The following is a 12792-nucleotide window of genomic DNA, read 5'->3' as shown; positions in this document are numbered from 1 at the left end:
GCGTTTGTGCGTCTCTCGTTTCTTGAACTTTGATGTATGCCAATTGGTATTGCATGGTAAATATTCACATCTTATAGCTACGAATAAAACAAAATGTGAGGAAGAAAGCACAATCAAACAATACAAGCTGACTAAATAGAAATTGACTGAAGATTAGCTCAATAGACATGCCTTTAAAGGTTGACAATCAAATAATAATTATGTTGTTCGAGGGAGTCTGCTGTTTGGGTAACTGTGTCAAATCAGAATTCATTCGTAACCTTCTAAAAGACATAAAGAAAAAGCTACTTGCAAAATTATTTAATTACTTTCCGATATATTGATGATGTTCTATCATTGAATAACCCATATTTCAGCCAATACTTACATCTCATATATCTCAGCGAACTTGCAATTAAGGATACTACTGATACTATAAGGAATGCTTCATGGGTAACTATATCAAATCAGAATGCATGGAATATGTAGTATTATTGTAACATATATAAGTAAAGGGAAAGTGTATTGAGTTTTTAGATTGATCGTCGCTCGCATAGACAAGTTATATGCATTGCAAAATCACAGAGATCCATATTCAAAATCTCAAGATTTAATTTTACAATGTTTGCAGGAGCCTGATAATTCAATCTTAAAGATCGTTGCTTTATGCATTTATGTATTGCAAAAACGGAGGGTGTGAATGCGGTGTACATAGTGTACAGTACTAAATATATTTAGTTTTAGTTGTTATCATTTTAATCTATGATTTCGTCAGTTTTCTAAATTTTTGCGACCAAATATGTGGACAAAACGTTATCCTACAATTCCTTGTTTTATTTCAAATCAATCTTAGCATTGCGCTGTACTCTGCTTTGGAAGACAAAGCAAAGTTACCAGGCTTATAATTTTGTACGCCAAATTCGAGGTTTGTCTACATAATAGTTAAATGTGAAGCTCGAATTTAACAGTTGGATGCAAAATCAAAAGAATTGCAATAAAATAACGGACAATTCCGTTGCCGAGACTATGCAGGCATTATTGTTTATGTAGATCAGAGCATGCAAGCAAATTACGGTAATTTGAAACTTTACTATGATAAACTTGAAAAATATACCTTATATGTGTTAAGAGGTCACACTCACAATATACATTTAAGGTAGTAAGTATCTATTCAGAAAATTGAGACGACATTCATATTATCTTGAGTTCCAGACACACCCTGCAATAAATAAAAATTACTACTTTTGAAATGGCAAATACATAGAATCGAAATATATACATCAAAATGTTGTTTATTCGGCTTGTGTTTCATCATTACAAAAACATTAAGATGTTGCGTTTTTCGTTTTAAAGAAAAAAAAAATAAGAAAACCAACCATTGTGATTTTTTATGTTTGTTTGTTATCACGCAAAGCAAAATACGAATGGACACAAATGTGCACGGACTTTTGACGGACATTTGTTAACTCAGTTTGTAGAAATGTTGTTTGTTACCGTTTGAGTTGACGCTTGATCACCTGGATTACAAATCAAAAATCAAAAATTCTATGCATATACAAAAAAAACACAGACACTTTAATAGAGAACTCAAGGTTTTTTATTTGCGAATATGAGCTTGATATTTTCTTAAGATCAGGCATATTTCGATCTGTTGTTTAACGATTTTTATGCCATGTACTTTGAATTGCAGAAGCATTTGCTTTCTTTAAAAATTTCACAAACGAAGTTGTCAAAACACCATTTTAACAGAGAACAGGAACAAGGAAACTTATATTTGATGAAAAAAAAACCTTTTAAACAGGTACTTGCTGATAGTGCATCAAACATTTGTTTTGTCAAAAGAAAACTAATAATTTACTCAACGATATCTGGTATCTTATCCTGAAATTTCATTTCATGATAAAACAGTTTTTCTGAAAACTTCTCCAAGTACAGAAATATAAAGATATACATTGATCAGTCAATTATTCATGCATTACATCTTTTAATACCATCAATTGGATCTATGCTGAATAGAGAAATATTTAACAGGGCTAAAAACAAAATCGACCTGCATAAGCCTCATAATAACAACCACTGGTTCCTACATTAGGTATTTGGAGTTTGTTTTCACGATAGTTCTAGGTTGAACTATCTTTGTATGGATTTGAATAGAAAGCATTCTCTTCTGATATAATTAATCTAACAACAACATAAACTGTAACATGTGTAATAAGGAGGCTTATACCTATACAGTGTGTTTGCTACTCTGTGTATTACATGTTCTGAATCTACAGCATATTTTGAATATTTCTTTTAAAATTCTATTTACCCTGCACTTCAAAATAAAGTTCATTGCGTTGAAAATGCGGAACATTACAATCTTTTAAATCACCGGACAAAAGTGAAAAAGGAACAAGCATCATGAAAAACAATTAACACTATGCAGCAATATCAATTTCAATTGGATACATCATTGTAAAGGCGTGTATTATCTTGATTATATATTTCACTATTCACTTGAAAATCAAAAAAATGTAAAGTTTCTGTCATATGTAACAGTATATACAACTGTTAGCATACAGAAAAAGAGACTTATAAAGACCAATTCAGGTATGTTTGTAATGCTAAATTATATTTTGTTGTCCCTTAATATAAATCACAAATGATCGAATAGTAGCAAATTTGATCGAATAACTGAGCCTATAAATAATAATACATCTTTATCTTCAACTAAAGTAAAAAAAAAACCATTATATTTGTTGAGATAATACATTTAAATTATCTTTCTTTTCGCAGCTTATGACAACATTTTTTCTCAAAATGATCGAGACGAGGGGTGCCAATTAATGTTGCTTGGCAGGAATATTAGTTTTACACACATGTATACCTTTCTGGGTCTAATGTTTTGTTTATCATTTACCACAAAATTAAGGTATGTTTCTTCTGATAGAAAGTACAGGATACTTAATCAGTTGTTCTTACAATAAGGTGTACCATAGTAAACTTTATGGGACACATGCGTTAACGATGAGTGTTGATACAGCTCGTGTTGCGCAATCTCTATTTTTTTGTAAAGTGTTTAATGAACTTATCGTCTTTTCGTCGTTTTTTAATCTTTTTGCTATGGCGTTGTCAGTTTGTTTTCGACTTTTGGGTTTGAAATGTCACCTTGGTGTCCGCTTTTTTATATATCAAAACCATAAATATTTTAAGTTTAAAAAACTTGATAATTTCTTATCTAATAAAACGTAAAACTATGCAGGAAAAAGACAAAACAGTCTTATAATTTCAATTTGCAGATACAACTCTGCAAAGAATTACTCAACTCGTTGATTTCAAATTAAGTTTCTGTCTTCATGTTCTGGTTTTTCAAAACAAAACACGAATGGTCGCAAATGTAGTCGGACTTCGGACAAACACCCTTTACACATTTTGTAGAAATGTTGAATGTGACCATGTTTAGTTGATGTATCATAACAATGGATTCAAATAATTTAAAACCGAGATATTGTGATAAAAAGTTATTATATTGAATATTTTGTGATGTATAATTTTTTCCCTATATCATTTTCAGAATGGCATCAAATTTTACAAACGGAACTTTTACAAGTTTGAGTGAAATTGAATACCAAGCATTTCTTGACAGAGGGATCCCTGATACAATATTCCTGCTTTTCTTGACAGTCGTTGGAACAATTGGCAATATACACATACTTTTGGTGTATATTTTATCACCGGTCATGGCCAAATATTCCGTTCGAGTATTTATCATTTGGCTTGCCTCTATCGATTTAACAGCATGTTTGTTTGGTATGCCTTTTGAGATGTTTGATATTAGATACGACTACGCATTTTCATCTGTTGGTGCTTGTAAATTCTTTAGATTTCTAAATCACATTTTAACAATGGCCTCCTGCTGTTTAATGACGACAATTGCTATAGAAAGACATAAGATGATTGTCAAAAACTTGCCTGTACTATTTGCTAATTCTAAAAGGTCAAATATCATATCTGCAAGTCTGGTAGGATTATGCACGATATTGGCAATTCCTGCAGTTATATTTCAAGGTCTGAATGAAAAAGAAACAGATAAGTTTGGCCTAACGGGTAAGGATTGCAGCTTGTTATCGGAATATCAAAATTTTCATTCTGCAGGAGTTTATTACAGTATAATAGTTGTAATAGGTTCAGTTAATACTGTCATGTGTATCGTTTTATATGGAGGAATACTGCGTAAAATTTGTACCAGAAAAGAATGGAGGAAATCATTAGGAAAAAATAAAACAGTTCCGTCTTTGAATATAACTTTGGAAATAAGTTCGGGAACCACCCAGATAACCTGTCAAAATGGGGAGGAAAAAATAGATGAATTACACACTAGAATGGCTAACAGTGAAAAGAAAAAGGTTACTCGCTCAACACACAATCTTGAGAATGCGATTCGACTAACAATAAGCCTCATGATAGCAACCGCTATTTCCTATATAGGATATATGGTGCATAATTTTACTTTCATGGTAATCATGCTCAATCCAAAAATGTATCAAAATATTGGCCGACCAGCATCCAACATTCTAGTGCGCGGATATTTTGTCAACAATGCAGCCAATCCTATCGTATTTTGTCTTTTGGATAGCACTTTTCGACAGGAATGCTTGAAATTGTATGGAAACTTTTTTTTTAAGAAACATATCTCGCCAGCATAACACTGATTCAACTTTCCTTCAAACACAATTAAAAACGTGTTTATATACATTTTGTTATAAGAGAATCTAGAAAAGGGTACGCTTTTTTTCCAACATGGCGTATGTGCGATTCTCATTGCTTGGATTGTTTTGTTTTACCGATAATTTGTATTGCATGTTAAAGGAATACTAGCTACGAGATATATGAAAAACCTAATATATTTTTGTTTTGCTCAATCAGTAATGAAATACAAATAGTAAAATAACTTCCTTTTTAGTAGCCAATGAGGTTCAATTTTGTCAAAATAAGTAAAAAAACATTGATTATAAATTATTCACTTGCAAGTGAATAATTCGACCTCATTGAATCCGTATTTATGTGAACTTTAATTTAACTCCTTAGCTTGAGATGGATAATACGTGAATTGAATGTGTAAAGTTATTTAAAGGAAGACAATGTCAACTTTGAAAGTGAAACAAAACTTAATAATTTGATTGACTAGTTCGATCCACAAATACACATTCTAATACAGGAAAAAATGATGATCTGTAATATAGAATTAAATAGACCTATAATAATCCAAAAGCGCGTGTTTGCTTATTCTATTTATATCTATATTTATGTTTACATCGCTTATATGGTCATCGGATGACTATAGAGGTCAACTCGATAAATAATCAGATGGCGTCTAGACACAAATACACACAAAACGAAGCTACGTATTTTCATGGCTATGCCTTGTTTTAACAATGTTTGATTACTAAGTTTGACAACTAAAGGTTACTGCATGCCTTTAAAGGTTTGGCAACACATATGTTGTTCAAGGTAGTCTGCTGTATTCAAATTGGTAACTGTATCAAACTTTATATATCTAGATGGTTTTGAGTTAATACTGACATGTATATCCCGTGTTTGAAAAGTGCACACTATATGTGTTTGTTGAAATGTAAAAGTGACAAGTGAATTTCAAGTGCTGCCTGGGATCGTTTTCTAACTTATTATTTTTTTTCGAGCTGCATGATCTCAGGAGACAAGAATTGTGTTTGACCTGTTGAGCAAAAACATGTCAACAGACAATTTAATTTTTATAATATATATTAGAATAACGTGATCAGGCGTATTTGGTAAAGTATATGGTCACTTTCTAGCTGTCCAACGAGTTAACTAAACTTACACTTTTCATGTTAATATGTTGTATTTTAATAATATATTCGCACATATTAAAGTACTAGTAGTGGATCCGAGCACCCGGCACTGACATTATGAACTTGGTATCTTTTGTATCATAACTAGTCGTTACTGGTCTGATGGTATGTCATTTTCGTAGAAACGATGTCGGGCATAAGTTATAACATTTCCGTCGTCAGTTATGAAAGAAATATTTAATAACGTGAACACAATTCATAGTTTGATATTGCGTCTTTCAAGCAATTGCCCGTTTATTTCACGAATAAAGCAAATGCTAGCTCTGAAAAATAGTTTAAAACTATATATGAAGCTGCTACAATTAAAGAACTTTACTTCAACCTATAATGGTTTATTTTTAAAAGTGTTACTTAGATGGAGAGTTGTCTCATTGGCACTCACACCACATCTTCCTATATCTACTTAGAGTGAGCACGCTCACATATCCTACGTCCCCACATTGTCATTGGAGAAATTAAATAAGTGTAAGGAAAACCAAATTGTATAAGAAATATTAATTTCCTGCCAATATGCACATCAAAATAGTATGTCCTTATTATCTACAAAATTTCATGAAATTCTGTTGTGTGGTTTCAGAGGAGTTGAGATGACAAACTGTTGCAGAAGTACATGGAAGCAAATAAGTTCAAAGTGGTGTAACTCCTAAAAAAATGAATGGTAATTTCCTGTCGATATGCACATCTACGAAGTATGTCCTTATTATCTACAAAGTTTCATGAAACTCTGTTGTGTGGTTTCAGAGGAGTTAAGATGACAAACTGTTGAAGTAGTGCCTTAGAGCAAATAAGTTCAAAGAGGTGTAACTCCTAGAATAAAAAAAATATGTGTAATTTCCTGTCGATATGCACATCTACATAGTATGTCCTTATTCTCTTAAAAGGTTTAATGAAATTCTGTTATGTAGTTTTAGAGGAGTTGCGATGACAAACTGTTGCAGTAGTTAATTGAAGTAAATAAGTTCAGAGGGGCGTAACTCCTTGAAAAAAAGTTGAATCGTAATTTCCTGTCGATATGCACATCTAGATAGTATGTCCTAACTATCTTAAAAGGTTTCATGAAATTCTGTTGTTCGGTTTCAGAGAAGTTGCGATGACAAACTGTTACAGTAGAACATTGAAGCAAATAAGTTCAAAGGGGCCTTACCCCTAGAAAAAAAATTCATCGTTATTTCCCGTCGATATGCACAACTACATAGTATGTCCTTATTATCTGAAAAGGTTTCGTGAAATTATGTTATGTGGTTTGAGAGGAGTTGCGGTGACAAACTGTTGCAGTAGAACATTAAAGTAAATAAGTTCAAAGGGGCGTAACTCCTAGAAAAACAAATTGAATCGCAATTTCCTGTCGATATGCAAAACTACATATCATGGCCTTATTATCTGTAAAGGTTTCGTGAAATTCTGTTGTGTGGTTTGAGAGAAGTTACGATGACAAACTTTTGCAGTAGTACATTAAAGTAGATAAGTTCAAAGGGGAGTAACTACTCGAAAAAAAATTGAATCGCAATTTCCCGTCGATATGCACAACTACATAGTATGTCCTTATTATCTGTAAAGGTTTCGTGAAATTCTGTTGTGTGGTTTGATAGGAGTTGCGATGACAAGAAACAGGACTGACGGACGGACTGACGGATGGGTCAAAAACATTTTACCCTCCGCAACCCGTTGCCTGGGGTATAATAATGTTGCTAAATAAATCAGAGGTCACAACTGGATAACTTAAATCCTTTTCGTGAAGTGTAGTTCTCAACCGACCCAACTGCCAGTTACTATGCGTTAATCTATGAGTGTTAGTCAAGACATAACGATGACTAAACTATATCTAATGTATCATGTATGATTCACAGTTTCTTCTTCTTAACGAATGACATAATAAGTGTCTTTAAGTATAAAATTATATGATTTAAAAGAAAGTAGTAATGGGAAATTTATTTTTGAAAACTGTTTTTTCATAGTATATTAAAAGGCAGTGAACCTAAAAAACATGGAAGTAACATGTGCTTGACTGACAACATGTTATTTAAAAGACACCTTGATTTCAAATAAAAAAATACTTGGCAAGAGTAAAGTTTTATTGTCCAGTACCATACAAAATATTTAACCTAACATTTCATTGTGAATAACAAAAAAATCCATCAATAGATGCAAAAAAAAACCCTAATAATGGTGCTTTGAAATCCCCATGATATATGTTTTTTTTTTACTCGTTATAATAAAGGATTAAAATTACTGCAATTATTTTTCTACGGTTTTTTCTTTTTTTGTTCTTCTAGCATTTTCTTGGCACGCCTTCCAACCGATTCTATTGGTGTTATCAGAACTAAAATTAAAACCGTCGATAGACCTCATCATGAAGTTTTAAAAGATAAACTTTTGTAGGATTTCATCATCCCCTTTAGAAGTTCACTCAGTTTGAGGTCAATGTCAGGTCATGATGAAATTTAACCCTGACCTTCAAAGTGTACTGACATGAGACATTTCAAAGGTCAAGTAGTCTTGGGTTGAATGGTGGAAGTCCCACGTCTCTATGAGTTCTGGTTCTCAAATTTGATATTTCATCATATATTTGATTACTCATTATGACCTTGATGAACCTTGGAATCGTCCAACTGTTTTCTACAATTTTGTCCTTTATCTGCCGATCATTTACCACTAAGCAGATTTGAGATATCTGCTTTAATATTACAGATAATTTAGTTTGAAGTTTTGCGACCAGAGGCATGTATTTCTGAATCAACAACAGTTTACCATCTGACATTTTATGAAATTGAAGAGTTAAACATGGTTATATGTTTGATTAATTATCAAAAACATTCAATGAACAAAATCCCTAAAAATCAAATTGATATTTTAAAGTTTTGCATTGACTGTGTAGGTTTCATAATTTCTATTTAGCATCATTTTTGGCACTTTGTCAAATTGGGTCATCTGATTTACCAAATTGGCGTTCTTAATAATCTGTACTTAAAAATGAAAATTTTAAACCTCTTTTTCATCCCAGGTCTTGGGTGGTGTCATTTATTGAAAAACAATATTTCTCAGATAGTAAGATTGTTGCATTACAAACGAAAGTCGATAAAGTGTTCTTTTTCAAATTTCAAATTGAGTCCACCAAAAATTGGTCGGGTGGGGTCGTTGAATGCAAAAAATAAATGTTCTTATAAGATACATAAGATACGGTTGTTGTATATCAAATGAAAGGTTATGATGTGTACATTTGAAACATATTCCTACATTTTCCTTTTTTAAATAAACCTTGCACAAACTATACTATAGAAATAATGAATGTCCGAGATTTGGTTCTTTAGGAGATCGTTTGTATTCTGTTTTACACGCAAGGCTGCGTAACAGATGTAGCGCACTGCGTGCTGACTTGTTCAAAGCAAATTTGATACAAAATGCAAATTGTTCATGTGGTTTTATTAATGAAAATGTTGAACACTATCTATTATATTGTATTAATTTTTCAGCTCAGAGAAATCTGATGTTTAATGAAATTAATGTCTTTAGTGTTAATATTACTATCGATTTATTATTATTTGGCGATGATGCTTTACGTACTGAAGAAAATGATATTATTTGTTTATCTGTTCAAAGATATATAAAGAATACCAAACGTTTTTCTCTGCATTAACAACCTTAATTCTGTTAACACATGAGATTAAAGATATTTCTATATACATGTAATGACAATAATCGAATGATCTTGATGAATATTTACTGTTAAGTTTTGTTATCAATAACGATTCAATGGATTTTAACGAAAGAATATAAGAATAAGTTTCAAATCTATACTTACCATTGTGCAGCTGACATCCTTTTCGAAACTTGGATAATATATTAAGATCCCACACTTTATTATGAGAAAACACACACACTTATTTAAGAACAAAATTTGCGCATAGGTAATTCCACTAACTATTCGGTGTGTTTGTGTCGTATTTATACTGTAAAAGGATGCACTCGATTAAAATCCATTGATTCGCTTCAAAAAGTTTCCTTTTGTTTTCATGTCTTTATTCTTAAATTATTTGTTAGTTAGAAATATTTCATATGTTCATTAATTAATGTGTATATTTTGTATTTGTTTTGGAGAAGACGTTTCTAAGTTGTAAAACTTGTGTCTGATCCTTTTGTCATTTTGAACAATAAAATATGTTTAAACTAATTTGAAATATATCAAATTCCGGACCTCCAAAAATGAGTTTAATGGGATTATTGTGTGCAAAAAACACTTTCTAGAACATGGCGTTGTCGTATATCAAATGATGTTCCTTCATCCAAGCATATCTTGGATGTGCAGGATGAAGGTCATTCTTAGAATATGAGCCTGAAGCTCGAAAGTAATGAATTAGCTTAACTTCTCTATGAGGGGTGAAGCTTACATATAATATCTCTGTTTAAAGAAACGAACTATACCCACATACCATACCTGGCCAGTGACCTTGACCCTAGTATATAAGCACCTGTTCCATAATAACTTGTCATAATTTAAAGCAAGTTTGTGTCGACCAAAAATAAAACCCAGTGGAAAAGGGTGGGTCTGACTGATAATCCCTAGGGTGGGAATTAATTACTTTCGAGCCTCAAGCTCATATTCTAAGAATGACCTTCATCCTGCACATCCAAGATATGCTTGGATGAAGGAACATTCTTATTCATATTTCGCCTTCGGTCTCAAGTAATGAATTAGCTTGTTTAAAATGTAGACACAAACTAAAAACATTTTTTATATAAATGCCAACATTTAATAAAGGATAAAAATCACAAGATCATCCAGTAACTACAACTGAAGAAAAGTGTTTTAGTACTGATATTATTTACTTTCCTGTTATAGAACTTGTAAAAAATTTTACCATATGTCCAGACAAAACTGTTGCCATAATGTCCTTAATAGAACATCCTGAAGCTAAATGCACTTATGAAAAGGTTTCTCTAAATGAGTTAACCTTAAAACCTCGGATAAAATTAGAACTCTCTCTAACTATCTTAACTTTACGAAAAGACTTAGATGAATTTTCTCACCTATTTTGTACACAAAACATGATAAATCATTGTCTTAACAACACAAAGATTTGGTTTATCAAAACCTTTGATCACCTCATTAGGTAAACTAACTAACAGATCTAGTATTTTTCAAAAACTCATGTATATGAAAAAATAAAGTGCCATGTCTCAGAATGAAAGACATAGAATGTAAATCTACAGCTGATAAAGATAGTACTTTAAGGCAGATGTAGTCAAGGCAAATAAAGACACAAGTATAAAAGACAGTCTTCAATGTTAAATACTCCAATGAATATTAAGAACTTAAAAAAGAAAGCACTAAATTCATCTCCCAAGTGAAAGAGTATCTAACTCTTCAATTGCAGATTCAGGTTTAAGCAACCTTCCACAAATACATGTAGTAAACAAACAAAATAATTAACATCTATTTCTTAAAGGATAAAGTCTGTTTCAACATAGAACAAGGAAAATACACATTAAACATGCTGAATATGAAAAGCTTGTGTTTTACAAAAAATTTAATAATCAATAACATCCTTTTTAGATGGTGATAAGGAATTGGTTCTCTAATTGAACACACCAAATAATGAAATTTCTCAAAAAATATTGATAATGCTTGATTATAGATGCAAGGTCTCCAAGATGAAGTGTAAATATATTTTACAAATGATTCTGAAATCTCCTGTATATATTAAAGTGATTTCTGAGAATAATACACACTTTTACCCTACTGCACAATCAACCCTTCAGGTGTTGGTTCACTTATATTTTTTACAATATACAGTTAAATTAAGTCTCTTCCTGACGGTAAGACATTATCTTCAGTATGCAACATTGTTACTAATTTTTATGCTTAGCAGTTTAACTGACAAAAAATTAAAATTGGTCTTAGCAAAGAAAACCAACTCTGAGCAAGCCAAAAAGGATAATCAAAAGAGCCTTCTGAACTTTATCACTAATAATTTCCTTTATAATTATCCCCAACAATGAAAAAGTTGGGAAAATATAAGGTCTTAATTCTGATCATGAAAAATACAAACATCTCTGAAAGGAGCTTGTTGGTCAAAAGACAACGAGGTAATTATCTACAGATTTGAAAATGAAAACGTGATAAAAACAAAACAAATATATCTTCTTTCAATTGCCATCCTTTTGAATCTGTAAATTTTTAAGACATATGATAAGCATCAAAATTTTCTTACCAGGTATATAAAGAGCTGTGATAAAAATGTTCCTTCTTGAACACCAAGCCCAAATAATGAAATATTTGTAGTAAGCATGTTAAATGACAAAGAGGTTATACCTCCTATTGCATAAAAAAAGCTACTGAAATTGTATTTTCTGATTGTATAACTCTCTGTGACTAAAACTTTTTCTCCATAAGAAAAATATAGCCAACAATACTATGAAATCTATATGAAATAAGTGCATACTCTTAAAGAAGCTCCATCTACCAACAGAAACATTTTCTTCAAATTTGGATCCCAAATCCTTCTTATGTCAGAGGAATCTGGTCCAATCCAAAAACTTATTTGGATGGGTCTATAAATCAAATTTTTAATTTCTGAATTTAAATTATTAAAAAAATATTTCAACTATTGATGATAATAAACACTGTAACAACTATACAGTGTTTCAACATTATTTCTCTCCATGTTTCTGCAATGTAACATTCCCACAGATACTGCATTAAAAGCATTCGTCACAAGACCAATAAATGATGTAAATCATCTATAATACAGTTACACAATTCTATTTAAGAAGAATTTCCCAAGGGAGATAATTTTACCATTTCTCATCTGTCAGAAAAAACTAAAATAGCTCAGTATCAATAATGAGACAAAGGAAAACAATGTGCTTCCAAGGAATGAGTACCAACTTCTCAAAATTTATTCCGAAGCTCAGCTTATCGAGCATTTGCACCACTTCTTCT

At 31.6% G+C, this 12792-nt stretch overlaps 1 protein-coding gene across 1 annotated transcript; it reads left to right on the top strand.

Annotated features, from left to right (window-relative positions):
• Window positions 1-3536: 3536 nt before the first annotated feature.
• LOC134691552 (uncharacterized) lies at window positions 3537-4811 on the top strand. Its single transcript, XM_063552117.1, has one exon. It carries the CDS (start codon window positions 3537-3539, stop codon window positions 4665-4667), a length of 1131 nt encoding a protein of 376 aa, XP_063408187.1. The 3' UTR covers window positions 4668-4811.
• The last annotated feature ends 7981 nt before the right edge of the window (window positions 4812-12792 follow it).

This window comes from Mytilus trossulus, chromosome 11 (genome assembly GCF_036588685.1).
Source record: "Mytilus trossulus isolate FHL-02 chromosome 11, PNRI_Mtr1.1.1.hap1, whole genome shotgun sequence".
Lineage (NCBI taxonomy): Eukaryota > Metazoa > Mollusca > Bivalvia > Mytilida > Mytilidae > Mytilus > Mytilus trossulus.
Note: the sequence above shows the minus strand (reverse complement) of the source record. Positions and strands in the feature narration are given on the sequence as shown.

Coding starts and splice junctions, on each gene's coding strand:
- LOC134691552 (XM_063552117.1), top strand. CDS start 3,537: ATGGCATCAAATTTTACAAACGGAACTTTTACAAGTTTGAGTGAAATT.